This window comes from Cyprinus carpio, chromosome B25, assembly GCF_018340385.1.
Source record: "Cyprinus carpio isolate SPL01 chromosome B25, ASM1834038v1, whole genome shotgun sequence".
Taxonomy (NCBI): domain Eukaryota; kingdom Metazoa; phylum Chordata; class Actinopteri; order Cypriniformes; family Cyprinidae; genus Cyprinus; species Cyprinus carpio.
In genome coordinates this window covers 22,006,356-22,026,617 of record NC_056621.1, presented here as the reverse complement: position 1 = coordinate 22,026,617, position 20,262 = coordinate 22,006,356, and the positions used below count along the sequence as shown (strand labels likewise).

The 20,262-nt window shown below is 38.5% G+C and overlaps 1 protein-coding gene across 4 annotated transcripts; it reads right to left on the bottom strand.

Annotated features, from left to right (window-relative positions):
• Nucleotides 1–1,492: 1,492 nt before the first annotated feature.
• On the bottom strand, nucleotides 1,493–16,839 carry LOC109062898 (cyclin-dependent kinase 10-like). Of its 4 annotated transcripts, none has more exons than XM_042752678.1 (15): nucleotides 16,480–16,839; nucleotides 15,233–15,474; nucleotides 14,506–14,674; nucleotides 14,345–14,417; nucleotides 13,804–13,875; nucleotides 12,126–12,228; nucleotides 11,956–12,037; nucleotides 11,055–11,122; nucleotides 9,582–9,634; nucleotides 9,177–9,246; nucleotides 9,024–9,083; nucleotides 4,994–5,117; nucleotides 4,744–4,883; nucleotides 2,917–2,969; nucleotides 1,493–2,826 (listed from the first exon to the last, which is right to left on the bottom strand). In XM_042752678.1, exons 3-15 carry the CDS (start codon nucleotides 14,593–14,595, stop codon nucleotides 2,732–2,734), a joined length of 1,083 nt encoding a protein of 360 aa, XP_042608612.1. In that variant the 5' UTR covers nucleotides 14,596–14,674; nucleotides 15,233–15,474; nucleotides 16,480–16,839; the 3' UTR covers nucleotides 1,493–2,731. The 4 variants fall into 4 exon arrangements, with proteins under 4 accessions (XP_042608612.1, XP_042608614.1, XP_042608613.1 ...); XM_042752680.1 differs by having other exon boundaries at nucleotides 14,506–14,643; XM_042752679.1 differs by having other exon boundaries at nucleotides 15,233–15,369.
• Between the last annotated feature and the right edge of the window lie 3,423 nt (nucleotides 16,840–20,262).

The window sequence follows — 20,262 nt, the reverse complement described above, 5'->3', positions numbered from 1 at the left end:
CAGCCTGGTTCATTACTCAAAACCGCAATCATGGGTAAGACTGCCGACCTGACTGCTGTCCAGAAGGCCATCATTGACACCCTCAAGCGAGAGGGTAAGACACAGAAAGAAATTTCTGAACGAATAGGCTGTTCCCAGAGTGCTGTATCAAGGCACCTCAGTGGGAAGTCTGTGGGAAGGAAAAAGTGTGGCAAAAAACGCTGCACAATGAGAAGAGGTGACCGGACCCTGAGGAAGATTGTGGAGAAGGACCGATTCCAGACCTTGGGGGACCTGCGGAAGCAGTGGACTGATTCTGGAGTAGAAACATCCAGAGCCACCGTGCACAGGCGTGTGCTTTTGAACCAGAAACAGCGGCAGAAGCGCCTGACCTGGGCTACAGAGAAGCAGCACTGGACTGTTGCTCAGTGGTCCAAAGTACTTTTTTCGGATGAAAGCAAATTTTGCATGTCATTCGGAAATCAAGGTGCCAGAGTCTGGAGGAAGACTGGGGAGAAGGAAATGCCAAAATGCCTGAAGTCCAGTGTCAAGTACCCACAGTCAGTGATGGTCTGGGGGTGCCATGTCAGCTGCTGGTGTTGGTCCACTGTGTTTTATCAAGGGCAGGGTCAATGCAGCTAGCTATCAGGAGATTTTGGAGCACTTCATGCTTCCATCTGCTGAAAAGCTTTATGGAGATGAAGATTTCGTTTTTTCAGCACGACCTGGCACCTGCTCACAGTGCCAAAACCACTGGTAAATGGTTTACTGACCATGGTATTACTGTGCTCAATTGGCCTGCCAACTCTCCTGACCTGAACCCCATAGAGAATCTGTGGGATATTGTGAAGAGAAAGTTGAGAGACGCAAGACCCAACACTCTGTATGAGCTTAAGGCCGCCATCGAAGCATCCTGGGCCTCCATAACACCTCAGCAGTGCCACAGGCTGATTGCCTCCATGCCACGCCGCATTGAAGCAGTCATTTCTGCAAAAGGATTCCCGACCAAGTATTGAGTGCATAACTGAACATAATTATTTGAAGGTTGACTTTTTTTGTATTAAAAACACTTTTCTTTTATTGGTCGGATGAAATATGCTAATTTTTTGAGATAGGAATTTTGGGTTTTCATGAGCTGTATGCCAAAATCATCAGTATTAAAACAATAAAAGACCTGAAATATTTCACTTGGTGTGCAATGAATCTAAAATATATGAAAAGTTTAATTTTTATCATTACATTATGGAAAATAATGAACTTTTTCACAATATGCTAATTTTTTGAGAAGGACCTGTATATATTTGGAAAGAAAATCAAATTAAGCCTATTTGGATTACCTAATTGTTCATGTAGATGATTTTTATCTCTATAGTAATATAATCTAATAATATATACTGTAATGTAATAATCTCTATAGAGATTTGCTTCATGAAAAGAGTTTCACAGTGCAAAAAAACTAGCTTGATGTTCTTTAATTTTATTTTGGTTATTTGGGTAAAGAAAAACAAGCCTGTTTTACAACTTTTCAGATTTTTATTTCTTTTTTTTCCGGTGACAATGTTTGTGACAATGACGATGTATTTTCCTTTGAGTGCGGGCTGAAATATGACCTGGCCGTGTATTTGACAGACTCACCCATCAACATTTCACTTGTTTTAAAGTTCCTGATCAAGTGTTGTAGTAATGAAGTGTGTTACAGCTGTCATTCATTTTGAAGGATAACATTAACCTGATCTGATAAAAAAGAAAAAAGACTTTTAAAAGAATCTGTGCATTGTTTGTGCAGCTGTATTTACTTCAGCCTATCCACGATGGTTAAAATGGATAAACCTGCCTTCTGACAGTAGTTCTGTAACATTATAACGGAGGATAATTTTCTATGAACATGCTGTGTATGTTTCCAGAAAAAAGCCTACTTTCTATTTGAGAAGGGGAGTTGGATAATGCTGGGACGAGAATGTGCAAAAATTAAACACAATGTACCGATACAGAAATTTAATCTTGTGTGCCTCACAAAACCAGCTCAATATCTTACTGACTGTTTCTTTTGCTGAATGATTTTTGTTGATAGAAAGCATTTTGAGATTCATAACTCGATGAGGGGTCTGAAGGCAGTCATCAGCTGTTCCCTGCCGAGGAGAACTCGTTTACTAATGTCTCATTCAGAGGATGACTACATTTAATCTGAGACTAGAGCTGTTCAGACAGGAGACCGCTTCATCAGCTCTCGACTATACTTTTCAAGCTCATTCTCATGAAGACCCATGTCTTCACAAGTTACACAGAAATGTTATGATCTTTGTATTTTCCTGACGTCCTTGAATACCAGGTTTATCAAATCTGTAACTGTCCAACTGAGAAGGCAATCAGAATTTCATCTCCTCCAAAGACAAAAAAAAAACATCTGCCAACAGCTCAGTAATATTTTTTAGTAATTTGGCTGATCTGATTAATCAGCTACTGATTCACAGATCAACAAGAATACTAAGCAGATCAAGCCCACAATCAACACATCAAAGGTGACATTTTTTATACTGTATAAATAACGTGACATTCAGAACAGAAAACTTTTTTTTTTAATCTTTGCTCAAAAAAGCAGCAGCAGCTGCTCACCGCTCCGCTGACTAAGATTCATTTGTATTATTTACATCGTATCTCATGTCTGCAAGACTGAACTTTAATTTGTACAATATCTTAAAAGTATAAGAACGGAAAGTATAACACATCTGTGATGTCAGCAGGCAGCAGGACGTCAGACTTTGCTTCTTTTGGACTGGTTTTCGGTCACAGAACCTCCTGGTTTGTTTCTGTGATGAGGAAACGTGGGCATCAGCTCTGGTTCACAAGCTGCAGAGTGAAACATGGAAGCAACAGTCAGAAAATCGGCCTGAAACAGCATCTAATAAAGAGAAATGTGTAAAACTACGCAGTACGTACGCAAGGGCTTCTCCTTGAAGTAGGAACTATCTAAACAATCTTTCGCTGTGGCTCTGTAAGACACACATCATCATTATTACACTGAACCAGTACGTGAAGTATTTCACAAAGATATTTATCTTTAGACAGCGGCTATCTGCACTAAGTACTGTTACCTCAGTATTGTAGCACTAAATTATTATAATTAAAAACAGTATGCAATAATAATGTATTGAGAGTAAATTATAATTTTAATAGGCATGCACCGAAATTAAAATTCTTGGCCAAAGCCGAACAAAATGAAGCACTCTGCATTTTTTAAAAGTCTAGCAGACATTATACCAAAGCACAATTTAACTATTAAGTTATAAATAAATGCAGCCTTGCTGAGCAGAAGAGAATTATTTTAAAACATTAGAATACATTACAGATCCCAATTTGAACACTATGTGTGAATGTTATAATAAATGTATTAACAGAGCTGTTGTAACTACTATTATCATTATTATCGTCTTATTTTATTTTACAGAACAACAGTACAAATACAATACTAACATTTATGAAGGTTGACGGGAGTTGTTTTTCTCAGCTTTATTTTGGTGGAAACTCAGAAGACCTCAGTGCTTATTTTTGTTGACAGCAGATTTATAAATGATTCTCTTTAAAGGGTTACTCCACCACAAAATGAACATTTTGTCATTAATCACTTACCCCCATGTCGTTCCAAACCCGTTAAAGCTCTGTTCATCTTCAGAACACAATTTAAGATATTTTGGATGAAAACCGGGAGGCTTGAGACTGTCCCATAGACTGCCAAATAAATAACAGTGTCAAGGTCCAGAAAAGTATGAAAATCAGAATAGTTAATAACGTTACGGTTGAATCACTTATTCAACAAAAATAACTTAAATTACGATGCTTTTCACCCTTTCCTGGAACTTGACACTGTTATTTATTTGGCAGTCTATGGGACAGTCTCAAGCCTCCCGGTTTTCATCCAAAATATCTTAAATTGTGTTCTGAAGACGAACAAAGCTTTTACGGGTTTGGAATGACATGGGGGTAAGTGATTAATGAAAAAATTTTCATTTTGGGATGTAGTAACCCTTAAAGAATTTGGGAAGATGTTTGTCACACATATCGCATTGTCACAAATTCATAAAAATGTTACTGAGCAGCTGACGTGCAACATGTTTCAGCTCAGATTATCGCGCGCCTCTATTTGATCGTGTCACGTCATTGTTCGGTACAATTTATTCGGCCTTTTCGAACACTTTTTTTTTTTTTTTTTTTTGCAATTTTCAGCAGAATAAATTTGGTTGTCAAACATTCTGTGCATCCCTAAATATTAATTCAAATTATTAAATGGATGCCACTTTACTGGGAAAATATAAGCCCTCCCTATACCTACCCAAGACTTTATTTTCAACTTTCCGATTATTTCCTTAATTTTTATTGAAAATAAATGCCTTTCTGATGTAATATGAGATTTAAAAAGGGAGAAAAAAAAAGTTTGGCAAAAGCCAGATTTGCTCTTGGGTCGAATGGGTCAAAAATGACTATGGCACGCACTTCACCATCTACATCACTGGAGCTGTTGTTAAAGGATCTCTTTTGTAGTGTGGACTATCCCAATCACACACTGGTGGGTGGAGTTAGTCTAAATAGCCTCTGCCACCAAGGCAGGCTTTTTGCACCTAGTGTAAATAGACACTCCAATTTGTGTCATAAAAACTTTATTTCATCTAATGTTTGTCAGTTAGATTCAAGACATTTAATGTAATATTTACAATACATTAAAAACCAAATAAATAAGACATGCTAAAACTGACTCGGACTTTGTTTTACCTGCGCTGTGGGTTGTACATGAACAGCAGGTTGAGCAGTCTCAAGCCAGCTTCTGATAACCAGGTGAACTTGTTCTTTAAGTTGTTGTAGGGCTGCTTCCTCAGACTGTACTGCCCAACCAACGGCAGGCGCGAGAAGCCCTACAATTCACAACAAACTCTGGTTAACCTGTATCAGATGTTCTCTCTGAACACAGAACACAAGAAAACACTTCTCATTCAAGCATCTGATTCTGAAGCCGAACTCGTACCGGCCAGATGCTTTCATTAGGTGTTCCCAACAGCTGGACGATCAAATCCAGCTGCTGGATCTCTGAAGCTCCAGGCAGAAGAGGCTTGTGGGCAAGAAGCTCAGCAAAGATGCAGCCAACGGCCCTGCATGAGGAGAACAGACATCTGTTCATGAAGAACACAACACACCACCGGCCTCCTGCTACAGATGTTTCTGTGATATCAATGTCTCACTAAACTGATATGTAACAAAAGACATATGTCTTTTTTATACATAAAAAAAAAAAATTCACATGTACACAAGTATTCACAGCCTTTGCTCAATACTTAGTTGAAGCACCTTTTGGCTTCTGTCCTGAGGCCACAAGAGGGCGCATAGAGCAAAATATTACTAATACACGTTTCTTCAAAGCAATAAAACAGGACTACCTTTGAAAAAAGTGCATAGTGTTTAAAATAAAGTTTATAAACCATATAGGTGACCCTGAACCACAAAACCAGTCATAAGGGTCAATTTTCCAAAATTTAGATTTATACATTATCTGAAAGCTGAATACAATTACTAAGTCCTTAGCAATGCATATTACTAATCAAAAATTAACTTTTGATATATTTACAATAGGAAATGTACAAAATATCTTCATGGAACATGACCTTTGCTTAATATCCTAATGATTTTTGGCATAAAAGAAAAATCAAGCATTTTGACCCATTCAATGTATTTTTGGCTATTGTTACAAATATAGCTACCCGCGCTACTTAAGATTGGTTTTGTGGTCCAGGGTCACATATTTAAGTTGCTTAAACAATTAGAAACAAAACAGCATCATGTATGTATGCAGAGTTTAATACAAAGGACCGAAAACCATTCACAAAGAGTACGTGAGATGCAGTGGGGTGAGGAAAACCGCCATAAAGTCTCAAGACATGTTTTTTTAAAATTTGAACTTAATTTTAACATGGCTTTCTAAACATGCTGTTCTCTTGTGCGAGACATGAGTACAACAGTGATAGATGTCCCTCTAGAAAATTTGCGAAATATACGTTCTGTGTGAACGGCTTGGTTTCAGTTTTGACATTTCATCCTCTCCTCAACATTGATGTTCTCTTTTCCCGTAATATTTTGAATGAATAACGTAGCAGCGCCTCATCCAGTGGGTTCAGGCTAAAAAAAAAAAAAAAGGCATTAAAATGCAATGACACTTACACTGTCATCACATCTTGTGTGCCGCTGATAAGGCTGCCTGACGCACACAACAAATTTGAATGAGAATTTCTATTTTAAATTCAACGAATATTCAAAATTCGATTTTTGTGACAGCCCTAATCGGTGGATTAGTGTTGCAGTGATATTTGTCCTGTAGGTTTCTCCCATCTGCATATATGATCATGGAGCTCAGCTACAGAGATCATCAGCTTCTTGGTCACCAGTCTAGACAAAGCACTTCTCCTTCAGTTGGTCAGTTTGGCTAGGAGGCCAGCTCCAGGAAGAGTCCGGGTGGTTTCAAACTTCTTCCATTAAGGGTAACAGAGACTAGATGCTTCTGTGACCCTTCAATGAAGCAGAATTTTTTTTATACCCTTCCCCAGATCTGTGCCTCGATACAATCCTGTCTCAGAGATCTACAGACAATTCCTTGGCTTTCATGGCTTGGCTTGTGCTCTGACATGCACTGTTAACTGTGGGACCTTATATTCACAGATGTGCACCTTTCCAAATCATGTCCAATCAACTGAATGTACCACAGGTGGACTCCAGTCAAGTTGTAGAAACATCTCAAGGATGATCAGTGGACAAAGGATGCACCTGAGCTCAGTTTTGAGTTTAATGGCAAAGGCTGTGAATACTTATGTACATGTGATTGGAATAGGGCTGTAACATAATATGTGGAAAAAGTGAAGCACTGTGAATACTATATATTATATACAGTGCCATGAAAAGGTTTTTGCCCCCTTCCGTGTATATATATATATATATATATATATATATATATATATATATATATATACAGTGCCATGAAAAGGTTTTTGCCCCCCTTCCTGTTTTTTTTATTTTTACACTCAAAAGATTCAGAACAAACAAATTTTAATATTACACAAAGATAACCTGAGTAAATGCAAAATGCAGGTTTATATATATATATATATATATATATATATATATATATATAGGCTATATTTCATTTATTAAGGGAAAACTGGCCTGGCCCTCCGTGAAAAAGTAATTGCCCTCTAAATCTAATAACTGGTTGTGCCACCCTTTACAGCAACAACTGCAATCAAGCATTTGGCACTTGGGAATTTTGGCCCACTCTTCTTTGCAGAATTGTTTTAATTCAGCCCCACTGGAGGGTTTTTGAGCATGAATGGACTGTTTAAGGTCATGCCACAGCATCTCAATAGGATTTAAGTCCAGACTTTGACTTGGTCACTCCAAAACCTTAATGTTGTTTTTCTTGAGCCATTCAGAAGTGGACTTGCTGGTGCGTTTGGGATCACTGTCCTGCTGCATAACCCAAGTGCGCTTGAGCTTGAGGTCACAAACTGACGGCCGGACATTCTCACACACTCACACACAGGATTTTCTGATAGATTGCAGAATTCATGCTTCCATCAATTATGGCAAGTCATCCAGGTCCTGAAGCTGCAAAGCAGCCCCAGACCATCACACTACCACCATGTTTGACTGCTGGTATGATGTTCTTTTTATGAAATGTTGTGTTGGTTTTACACCAGATGTAACGGGACACACACCTTACAAAAGGTTCAACTTTTGTTGCTTGGAACTCTCCCATGGGTGCCATTTTTGCCCAGTGTCTTTCTTATTGTTGAATCATGAACACTGACCATAATTGAGGCGAGTGAGGCCTGCAGTTCTTAGATGATGTTCTGGGTTCTTTTATGACCTCCTGGATGACTCGTCGTTGTGCTCTTGGAGTAATTTTGGTAGGCAGGCCACTCCTGGGAAGGTTCACCACTGTTCCAAGTTTTGTCCATTTGTGGATAACGGCTCTGACCATGACCTTAGAAATGGCTTTATAACCCTTTCCAGACTGATACATGATACATGTGTGTATTGCTCTTTAAGCATGCTTCACTTTGTCAGACAGCTTCTATTTAAGAGATTTTTTTATTCACCAGGTCTGGCAGTAATCAAGTCTAGGTGTGGCTAGTGAAACTCACTAACTCAGCTTTCTAAAATAATGTGGTTAATCACCCTTCTTTCATGATTTAACAGGAGGGGGCAATTCATTTTTCATGTAGGGCCAGGTAGGTTTGGACGGATGTTTTCCCTTAAAAACTGCATTTTGTATGTACTTGCATTTTCTTTGTTTAATATTAAAATTAGTTTGATGATCTGAATGTTTTAAGTGTGACAAATATGCAAAAAATAAAATAAAAAATAAAATAAAAAAAAAACAGGAAGGAGGCAAAAACCTTTTCACGACACTGTACATATAAAAATATGGGGGGGTTGGGATTATAGACATTAGTACTTCTATCCAGCAAGGATGCTGCAAATTGATCAAAACAAGTGATGATAAAGACATTTATAATGTTACAAAATATTTCCATTTCAGATAAGTGCTGTTCTTCTGAACTTTCTATTCATCAAAGAAACCTGAAAAAAATTCTCAGGTTACTCGCCTGTCCTCAACACAATAATGATAATAAATGTTTTTGAGCAGCAAATCAGAATACTACAATGATTTCTGCAGGATCTGGACTGGAGTAATGATGCTAAATATTCAGCCTTGAAATCACAGGAATAAATCACATTTTAAAAATATTCAAATAGAAAGCAGTTATTTTAAATAGTAAAAATATTTCACAGTTTTACTGATTTTGCTGTATAAATGCAGACTTGGTGAGCAGAACAGAAAAACAAAAACAAAAAACAAATCTTACTGTCTAAAACCTTTGAACTGAGAGAGTACGTCTTAGGTCACTCCCTACCCTCTCTGTTTTTCCACTCTGTCTTGGGTAATATATAAAAAGTCAATCTGATTGCATAAGACTTTATTCTAGCACTGTTCATCCAGTTCTCACCACATGTCCAGGGCAGTCGTCTGCGTCTTGGTCCCTAGGAGGAGCTCTGGGGCTCGATACCTGTGAAGAAAACACTCTCAGTGATGGAAAGAGGGATTTGAAAGATTATCAGGATGATAGAGAGACTAATCAGCATGAAGTTCATCTGCTTACCACAGTGTGACTACTCGAGGAGTCATGGGCTGTAACGGGATACCGTAAACACGCGCCAGACCGAAGTCAGCTGTGGAAAAACCACCAGACGTCCATCACTGACCAGACAGACGTCCACACACAGCAGATTATTGTGTTTCTTATTCAGAACACGTGGGTGAATCTCAGAAATCGGTCAGGGACATGTCTAGATCAGGTTTTAACCCAAAATCAAGATAGAAATATACAAGAAATACTCTGCATATAGAAAATTAAGCCTGATTTCAAAAGCATTCAAATTTTTCACATTGTGCCATTATTTATTTTATTTATTAAATCACATTTCCCCTGCAAATTCTTACTATTCTCATGATTTCATAATAATCTCCTATGTTTTAATTTATTAAATGATTTATGTTCGCTCACCTATCTTTACACAGCCCTTGTCTGTCATCAGTAGATTGGAAACCTTCAAATCCCTTTGATAAATATCAATATGAGGATCAAGAAAACTCATTATCAGAAGTTCAACATTATTTATATTTAATCATTGGTCTCATAATCGTGGGAAGGAAAATTATTTTGGGTCATTCTGCGTCAAATCTACCACATATCAAAAATTTCCCTGACTCAAATTTTAGATTTTGCTAATAATTTTTTAAAGAAAGATAGACATGTATATGACACTTATTCTTCAGAAATTCTGCTTTAAATACAATAAGCATCAACTGTAAACAAAGTGACCAACATCTGCTTTTTTCAGCCACTGAAAATCAGTAATATTCAACAATCTGGCCACAGAGCTTCATCGAGATCCCCATATCTCTGGGACTGAAGGATGTAGGGCTTTGAAAAGATTCCAAAAGAAAAGTTTATTGAGAACTAGAATATAAAATCATAATGCACTTTAATCTTTAATACTTATTGAGTTATAGGCACACAAACCTGTGAAAAGTAAAATTTTTGGCACTCTTACACGTACACTCTTTTGTGTCAGCCGCGTCACAAGGATACTTTTTTTTTTTTTTTTTTTTTTCATGTATTTACACTTTGGTTTGAATGAAAACAGCGCATCAGAGCAGCGCGGCTGCCACAGAAGAGCGTACCATGCCTGTGTACTGCTCAGATTTGCCAAAATGGCGCTATGCTGATTTGGAGAAACACAGAGGAGAGGAATTGTTGAATAAAGTCGTTATTTTTGTTTTCTTTGTGTACAAAAAGTATTCTCGTCGCTTCATAACGTTACGGTTGAATCACTGATGGCAGATGGAGTATTCTGATGATGCTTTTCATACTTTCCTGGACTTTGACACTGTTATTTACTTGGCAGTCTATGGGACAGTCACAAGCCTCCTGGTTTTCCATTCAAAATATCTTAAATTGTGTTCCAAAGATGAACAAAGCTTTTACTGATTTGGAACGACATGGGGGTAAGTGATTAATGACACAATTTTCATTTGGTGGTGGAGTAACCCTTTAAGTTATCTTTAATACTTCTTGAGTTACAGCTATGCAAACTTTGGACAGAAAACTTGAAAAGTTTCCCCATTTTTGAAAGGTCACCACTGGCACATAATGCAAGAAAAATTGCTAAACAGACCTATTAATCTCTGAGTAAAAATAACATTACGATGCTGCCATCTTTCTGAAGTCATTTTTACCCTCCTGTAATTTGGCTCAGAATCTCAGGTAAAAAATTGCAAATATACATCCATGACATTTAATATTTTGGATTTCATCATTATACAGGTCTACCTTTTTTCAGAAAAAAATATTTGTGAAATCAAAAATTTGAGCCAGGGACCTCTGGTTGAGTTGACAAGGAATGACCCTTTTGTGCAGTTCAAGACATGGCAATGTTTTAGTGAACAAAACAAGCCTGAATGAACACACTCTGACCTGTGAAGAATGAAGTTGTGATGTAAATATGCCAGTCCTTTAAGCAGCTGAAGAACTATACACTTCACCTGTGCAAAAACACAAAAAGAAACAAACAAAATAATAATATTAATAACATAAATAATAGTAATATATCCTTGACATTGAATTAAACGCATTATATATAAACAGTTTAACCTGTCAACAATTTTATACAAACAAAGTCTGAAGATAGTCAAACCACAATTTGTTCTTGTATGTTTTCAATGAAATGACGGACAGGAAATGAGGCAGTACTGGTCTGACTTAAAATGCATGACGCATGCTGATGACACATACCAAAGTGTTGGAAAAATACAGAATTTTAGTGCAAAACTAAAACAGGCCGACAGTAATAAAGATAATTCGGGAACATAGAGTGTTCACAATATGGCCCAATTAATTTTTTCAGATTTAATGAACTGTACTGCCACAGACGCTCAGGGCACAGTCAAAGCATTACATCCTCAGCCCCACTTTACGTTTCTGTTCTCAAACAAATTTGTCGATGCATTATATAAGAACAGTTTGGCATATCAAAAAGCTTTAATAACTTTTGATCATGATGAGGAAGAGCTCAAAACAGCATGTTTTTTTTATTTTTATTATTATTATAATTTTTTTTTTCAAAATGCAAGAAATTTTTGTAGGGCAAAATTTTAAACCACAGTACACATTCGACTCTACAAACTTCTGCAGGTGCGTAGATGTTCTGTTTAGACTTTGAAATATAAGAACTCCACAAATGTACTACACACATATGAACTCTACTTTTTGCATGTCTGACTGCACAGTGTCTACACCAACCAATAACAGAATCAAAGTCTATTCTGATTTATGACATAGCATTTGAGACTGAATACAGGGGCATTCATCAACACACCTGAGCTTCAGAGAACGGCGACTGCATGTTCTCCAGCAGACTGGCCAGATCCTGCTCACAGTAACTCATCACCAGAAAGAGGCTGACATTAAAATAATAAGGTATTATGAAGACATGACTAATTCACACATTATATCTGTAAATGTACAGTATACATTTTCTTCAGTCACCTCTCCAAATGGCTTCCCACCACCACTTCTTTCAGCTCCACAATGTTTGGGTGTCTCAATCTGAGCAGTAAGTTAATTTCCCTCAAACTGCTGATTGGAATCCCTTTACACAGATACATAAAATAAATACCATTCAAGGTTTCTGTTTCTACAGATAGTCAGTTGGTTATATTAACTGGGATTGTCAAGCTCCAACAAAAACACCATAAAATAAACCCATATGACTTGTTTGCCATATTCCAAATCATTACAGTTTTGTATGTGGTCACACATTTAATATATTGAAAATCTTGCCTTTAGTCCTGACTGTCTATGTGTTCACTCACACTTCCATATTAAACTCTCTTCTCAATGTTATTAACTCATCACTTTCAACACCAAAGAGTTTCCAGATGGCAGTGATCAAAGCCTTCACCCACAGAGCTTGATCCTGGAGAATTAGTTAATTATCTCAAATATTCCATTTATACTGAAAATACTAGGAACAGTAGTGGTGTGACACTCAACTATGTTTATCTGTGCAGAGAAACAGTTTCAGGGAAGCGTTTTAGTCACGATTCAGGCCTTAACATAGTACAGTGACTTGCTCTTTTTATCCGACCAAAGCTGCATCTCCCTTCTAGTAGCCTACTTCCTTTAACACATAGACCACAACATTTTGTCTTGAGAATTATGCTTGGATAGAGCCCACCTATCTGATCACTACCAGCTTGTTTGAGCTAACAAAGAAATGTCAGACCAAGCACAGGTTAAGTATGGAGTGCCACAAGGATCGGTATTAGGTCCTCTGCTTTTTTATTTTATGTGCTTCTCCAGAGAGAGATTTTCAGGAAACTTGGAATCACTTGAAAACATCTTAATTTGTCATTTATTATCTCTACACTGGCTACCTCTCAGATCGGGTATCAATTTTAAGAAATTACTTAAAAGCCTTCAATGGCATCGCTTCGCAGTACTTATGCAATCCTCTATCATAATATAATCCATCGTAATCACTACAGGTACAAAATTCCGGCTTGTTGATAGCACGCTTGGTCAGTTTCACTTCCCTCACTCAATGTTGATGTCTACAATCACAACCTGTGCCACATGACTGCTGTAGCTAAATGATTACTTTTCGGCACCCCTCTTTTATCCACGTGAAGGTAAACTGCTACCATTCCCAAACTGTCCCAACATCTGCCTAAACTGTAAATCCAGCCAGTTTAATTTTTACAATCTGAACAATATAGTGTATAGTTTTCGTTCCTTGCCACAGTCACCTCTGGCCTGTTCACTGAGGGATTAAAAGACTACTGCAGCTCCCTGATAAAAATACTTCAACCTCTAATCTCGTACCAAGAAATTTGTTATTTTCTATTACAGTAATGAGAGATATCAAGTAGTAATCCACTCTGTAAGGCTGCTTTGAAGCTGTGTATTGTCAAAAGGTGCTATACAAATAAACCTGAATGACTTGAGTACATGTAAGAACTGTTGAAGTTTTTGTGTGTAATGGAGGCCAGCTATTAAGAGCTGTGCAGGTAAACCTCAGTTTCTTCTTTTCCCTATTTGGACAGATGGATGCAACTTTATCTGCAACGGACAGGAAGAAAGCACACTTTCCAGTGAATAGCAACCGCCACTATTGGAAAAGAGCGGCAAACATGACTGCTTCACATTTTAAGATCCAACTGACCATCTTTCTCTTTATCCATTCGCACTTTCTTCAGGGCAACAATTTCATTTGTCCTTGTATCACGTGCTCGGTCTGTAAATCACAAATCATTAAATAAATCAATCAAGAAATTTAAATCCTCCCTGCTGGAAAACAAACAAACAATAGAAACCATCACAGAGATTCGAATGGTTTCCATTACAAACCATCAACTTTTAACCATTAAAACCATAAAACAGGTTTTCTGTAGTGTGTTTAGGGACATATTCCATCAGGATTGGTGGTTTTAACAAGCCACAAATAAAAGGTGACCAGTTACCAGCAGAAACCCACACAGTCTATTACAGTTCCCATTAAAACCAATTCAAGTGTCACTGTAACCAGTAAACCCATTACAAATACTGTGATGGTGTCTATAGTGTTTTTCATCAGCGTTGTCAGGCAGCACAACTGTTTGACAACATTGCTATTTATGGACGACAGATTACAGATATAATGCTACATGATATTTGAATTAATGTGTAATATACTGTACTATAATCATTCATTATATGAGACTCACAAACGATGCCATATGTTCCCTCTCCGATCCGGTTCATCTTCTCAAACTCCTTCACACTCCTGCATCTGCCTAACTACACACACCATGCACAAACACCGCAGTAAGAGCTCATGTATCTCTTCTTTCATGATAAAAACAGTTTATAGGACAGTAGGTCTCACCCGTTCACTCTGCGGTATTATAAACGTCTTGTCGGTTCTTAAAGATTTCAGCTTTAACGGCCCTAGATCCGCCTCTGCTGTGTTTTCCATCTCCACGGTCGTCCGGATCAATGATTAATGTGCACATATAACACTTTACTGGACGTTTGCATGAAAAGAGAGAGAACATCTAGAGACAAGAGGAAGAGAAACTCCGTGAAAGCTTACAGTCGCTCACTTGGGCGTCCCTATGGACAACTGTCAGCGTTCAAAGAGTTTCTTTTCTCGCGCAACATACAGCGCACCAAAGAATAAGAATGGTTTTCACAAAAATAAAAGTGTTAATTGACGCTGATAAATCAAATCAGGCACACTAAATGAGACTGGATAAAAAAGCGAGGAAGTCAGAAGATATTTGTAATTGATTCCTTTGTGATATAAATTAATTTGTATTTTTATTTAGTTTTTTTTTCCTCGTGTCCTTTTATTATTTAAATAATAGATTAATAGTTTAAAAAAGTGTATAAAATGGGCGGAGCGTAGCAGACGGCGTGCGTTTTAAATAATTATTTATATAATGATATGATTATTTATAATACAAACAAGGTTATCCTGTCACGTGGTAGCCTACTTGTTATTTTTATGTAATCATTGATGTAAAAAATAAATAAATAAATGTGTATGATTTATGTTTAACTCTGTAACATTTACCCCCATGACTACATTAATAACATTTTTAACTTCATACCTGTGTAAATCAGGCTGTGCCGGTGACAAAACGACCCCGACCAACAAACACCGGACCTCCCATGGGCCGCGGCTCTTTATTAGCGTCCGCTATCTTCAGACCCACTGGCGTTTCTAAGAGGTTTTCTCGAGACGGAGCTGTGATGATGATCAGCGGCACAGCAGAATTATTAAACGATGAAGGTGGTGTTGAGGATGAAGATGAAGATGATGATGAATCAGTGCTAAGAGACTGCTCCACTACTGTGGAAATTAAAAAAAAGTAAAAACATAACAGTGGCAGGGACATACATGTAACATACATTTTTTAATAGTCTATAATAATTATTAATAATTAATATATATATCAAACGATTAATCACATCCAAAATAAACGTTTTTGTTTACATAATATATGTGTATATATTTATTATGTATATATAAATGCACACACATGCATGTATATATTTAGGAAAAATAAATACATTTTTGAATATAAACTGTATGTATGTGTATGTACTGTATTTATATATACATACTAAATGTAACCAGTAGCCTACACACACACATTATGTAAACAAAAACTTATTTTGGATATGATTAATAGCGATTAATAGTTTGACAGCACTAATATATATATATATATATATATATATATATATATATATATATATATATATATATATATATATATATATATATATATATATATAGAGAGAGAGAGAGAGAGAGAGAGAGAGAGAGAGAGAGAGGAGAGAGAGAGAGAGAGAGAGAGAGAGAGAGACTATACAATTATTTGGTACCATTAAATATATAAATATAACGCAGTTAATTGTATTGTACTCCAGTGAAACCTGATGCACCATAATGTAAATGACAATATTTTACATTACATTATATTTTACACATTTTACCATAATGTAAAAGAAATATGCTGCAATGAAAAGGGACAGGATTTTTTTTACTGTATTCTGTGAACTGTTTCTTGTGTTGTTTTCTCTAATAACACTGAAGTGCACTCTCCTTTCAATTGGATTACAGGGAAGTTTACGTCAGAAGAAAAAACATTATAGATTAACCTAATTAATCCGGCACAGCACGACAGAGAGACAGTCTGACAAAATTTCACAGTAGTCTAGCTGAAATTTAGTTCATATTCATATTTATATTCATATTCGGCTATATTAATGTCTGCTTGGAAGTGTTAAATTGTCCTTACCGTTACCTCTGGTTTCTTAGAAGCATAAAGCCGATAAAGTGAAATGTTACCTGGGAGAACCTGCTTTCTCGGAGCGGAGCCCATTCCCCATCACGCACTGAAATGAGTCTCTCCGGAACGAATCTGTAGCTCCATGTGAATAATATTCTTCTTCTGAGCTGATGGTGGGCTTACAGTCCTGATCCACTGTCAGTCTCGCACACTGCAGGGATTCCCCATCATCTAACCACAAGAAATCCCTTCACCAGGTCTCCGACGTGGACTGTTTTGTGTTTTTAAATAGGCTTAGGCGCACAGAACCGGTGCTTAGTCTTACTCAGGCATTTGGCTCGGTTAAAACATGCATTTCCCCGGAAACCTAGGCTAGGGAATACAGCAGGCTACTAAGCAAATGCTGCAGTACAGTGCCACCTGCTGCTATAGAAAGTCATCTCCTCTCATGCAGACACAGAAGGACAGTGTGTGCTAGTTGGCCATTGGCTGTGTTCTTTGTGGCGTGTTCAAATGCCACCTTTTGGCCAAGACTCAGGCAATGTGAAGCAACAACACAGTTGGCTTTGGCACTGCTAGTTCACTGATGTCAGCTTGGTGTCACAGGAGGAGCATTTTTGGGTTGCTCCGGAGGTATCCTCAAAGCTTAATGTCCAAAAGATGGGTAGTATTCATAAGTGGGTAGATTTTGTCCCATCTGAGCCTTTAGCTTATCATCCTCACCACCAGAAGGCCCCTCCTCCTAAATATTGACTATCATGTTTCCTGTTTAAAGAAGTCTACTTTTGTCTGAGAAGGTGTAATAAGAAAATGTTTTTTATCTCAATGGAACTTGCTGAGTTGGTACAGGGCAATTTGAAATAAATCGGCTATTTGTTCTCATGGTGCCTCATGGGCCAATCACCTGAGCCATAAAAGCCATGTGACCATTACTCTAGATCTGCAGGAACTCACAATGTCACAACAATGCTGACTGACCACACATAAACCTTTCCTTAGTAGCTATACTGAGCTGAAACATCTTAAAAAAAGTATTACGTCAAATTTAGATTAGATTAGATTAGATTAGATTAGATTAGATTCAACTTTACTGTCATTGCACATGTAAGGTACTGTACAAGGCAACGAAATGCAGTTAGCATCTAACCAGAAGTGCAATAAGCAGTATATACAGTGTCTACAATATGTTACAAATGTACAATAAATATACAAATAAGGCAGTACTATGGACATAATTTACAGATTTTTAAATACTATCAGCATGATATACAGATAGGTGTAGTATGAACATACTATACAGATGGATTATGTAATAAACAGAAACTATGAACATATGAACATCGTTTACACTAATGCAATGGACAGTAAAAAAGTGCATAGAAAAATATTGTGTGCAAATGGATTATGCAGTATCCTGTATGAATGAACAGACAGTAGTGCAAGTAATAACAAGTGTAACTGTTTTTTGTTGTTGTTAACCAGATGTAGTGATGAGGAGGGGTGAGGAGACAGTCTCAAGCCTAACAGTTTTCATCCAAAATATCTTAAATCGGGTTCCGAAGATGAACGAAGCTTTTACGGGTTCGGAACGACATGGGGGTAAGTGATTAATGACAAAATTTTTATTTTGTGGTGGAGTAACCCTTTTAAGAATGTTGTGAGCTCCACGTAGACAGTGTTTTCTTTGGATGTCCTCAATATCAGGAAGTGTTGTCCCTGTGATGCGTTGGGCAGTTTTCACCTCCCTCTGCAGTGCCTTGCGGTCAGCAACTGAGCGGTTCCCATACCAGACTGTGATACAACTGGTCAGGATGTTCTCGATCGCACACCGGTAGAAGTTCACCAGGATGGCTGAAGACAACTGGTTCTTCTTCAGTGTCCTGAGGAAGAAGAGGCGGTGGTGAGCTTTCTTGACCAGGCTGGAGGTGTTTGTGGTCCAGGACAGGCCCTCCGTGATGGTGGTTCCCAGGAACTTGAAGCTGGAGACACGTTCAAAAACTATCCCGTTAATGTGGATGGGGTCATGCGTATTACCTTTCTATGAGCTCCTTTGTCCTTTGTCTCCTTTGCGTGTTACCACTATGAGCTCCTTTGTCTTGCTGGTGCAGGTTGTTGTCAGCGCTCCATGCAGCCAGGTGCTGTACCTCCTCCCTGTAGGCAGTCTCATCGTTGTCTCTGATGAGGCCAATCACCGTGGTGTCATCTGCAAACTTAATGATGGGGTTGGATCCATGCACAGGTTTGCAGTCGTGGGTGTAGAGGGAGTACAGGAATGGGCTCAGCACACAGCCCTGTGGTACGCCGGTGTTAAGTGTGATGGTGGTGGAGCAGGTGTGGCCTGACTTAACATGCTGAGGTCTGTTGGTCAGAAAGTCCATAATCCAGTTGCAGAGGGAGGTGTTAATGTCCAGGTCTCCAAGTTTTGTGGTCAGCTTGGAGGGAATGATGGTGTTAAATGCTGAGCTGAAGTCAACAAACAACATCCGTACATATGTGTTGTTATGTCCAAGTGTGTGAGTACCTAGTGCAGCACTGTGCATACTGCATCCTCTGTGCTCCTATTGTTATGGTAGGCAAACTGGTGTGGGTCCAGTGTGGGTGGGAGGCAGTCTTTGTGGTGTGCTAGGACCAGTTGCTCAAAGCACTTCAACAGTAACAGTGGCGGGAAGTTATGGTCTAATGGTTAGAGAGTCGGACTCGTAATCCAGAGGTTGTGAGTTCGAGTCTCGGGCCAGCAGGAATTGTAGGTGGGGGGAGTGAATGTACAGCCCTCTCTCCACCCTCAATACCATGACTGAGGTGCCCTTGAGCAAGGCACCGAACCCCCAACTGCTCCCCGGGCGCCGCAGCATAAATGGCTGCCCACTGCTCCGGGTGTGTGTTCACAGTGTGTGTGTGTGTTCACTGCTGTGTGTGTGCACTTTGGATGGGTTAAATGCAAAAGCACGAATTCCGAGTATGGGTCACCATACTTGGCTGTATGTCACGTCACTTTCACTTTCACTTTCATTACAATAGGTGTGATTTCTACGGGGCAGTAGTCATTCAGGCACGTCGGGGAGGAAGGAGTGTTTTGGCACTGGCACAATGGACGTGGACTTTAAGCATGTTGGCACAGTTGCTTGGGTGAGGGACAGGTTGAAAATGTCTGTGAAGACCCCTGCAATGATGACCTGGATGCCCTGCCACATGCGTCGGGGGTCAGAGTAGGAAAAGTGTTCCTCTACCTTTAGCTTGTAGCAATACTTGGCTTTTTCGATGCCCCTCCTCACGTTAGCCCTGGATTTGCTGTAGGCCTGAGCATCGTCTGATTTGAAGGCAGTGTTGTGGGCTTTCAGCAGGAGTCGCACCTCCTTGTTCTCCTCCTTGTTGGCTTCTGATTAGGGTACGTTGTGATCTGTTTCTCTGTTGTAACACTGTCAATGGTGGTGTTGATGTAATCCAGTACAGTGGAGGTAAAAATATCAATGTCCGTGTGAGAGCCACAGGCAGCCTGAGAAGCAAACATACTCCAGTCCGTGTATTGAAATCTATCCTGAAGTAAAGAGTCTGCTCCAGTTGGCCACACTTTGATTGTCCTCACTGATGGCTTCACACGGCTTTCACATGGTCTTTGTTATAATGTTGGGGGTAACACATTACAAGTAACACGAGTAACATAATCAGAGTACTTTTTTAAGTAACTAGTAATGCATTACTTTTAAATTTACGTTTATGTTGAGAGAAATCAGGAGTAAGTGCAGAGCGTTGTGTGCGCTGCTGTGTGAACATGTTACTTTAGTTCTAGACTAAATGTCAACATGCATTTACTCATCTCACTGCACAAAAACAGATTCAGTATT

Excerpts from the sequence above, each read along its gene's own strand:
- LOC109062898 (XM_042752678.1), bottom strand. The coding sequence starts at position 14,595 with ATGGAAAACACAGCAGAGGCGGATCTAGGGCCGTTAAAGCTGAAATCT. Across the intron at positions 5,118-9,023 it reads ACGACTGCCCTGGACATGTG|GGCCGTTGGCTGCATCTTTG; the intron begins GTGAGAACTGGA and ends CTCCTCATGCAG. Across the intron at positions 2,970-4,743 it reads ATGTACAACCCACAGCGCAG|AGCCACAGCGAAAGATTGTT; the intron begins GTAAAACAAAGT and ends TGTGTCTTACAG.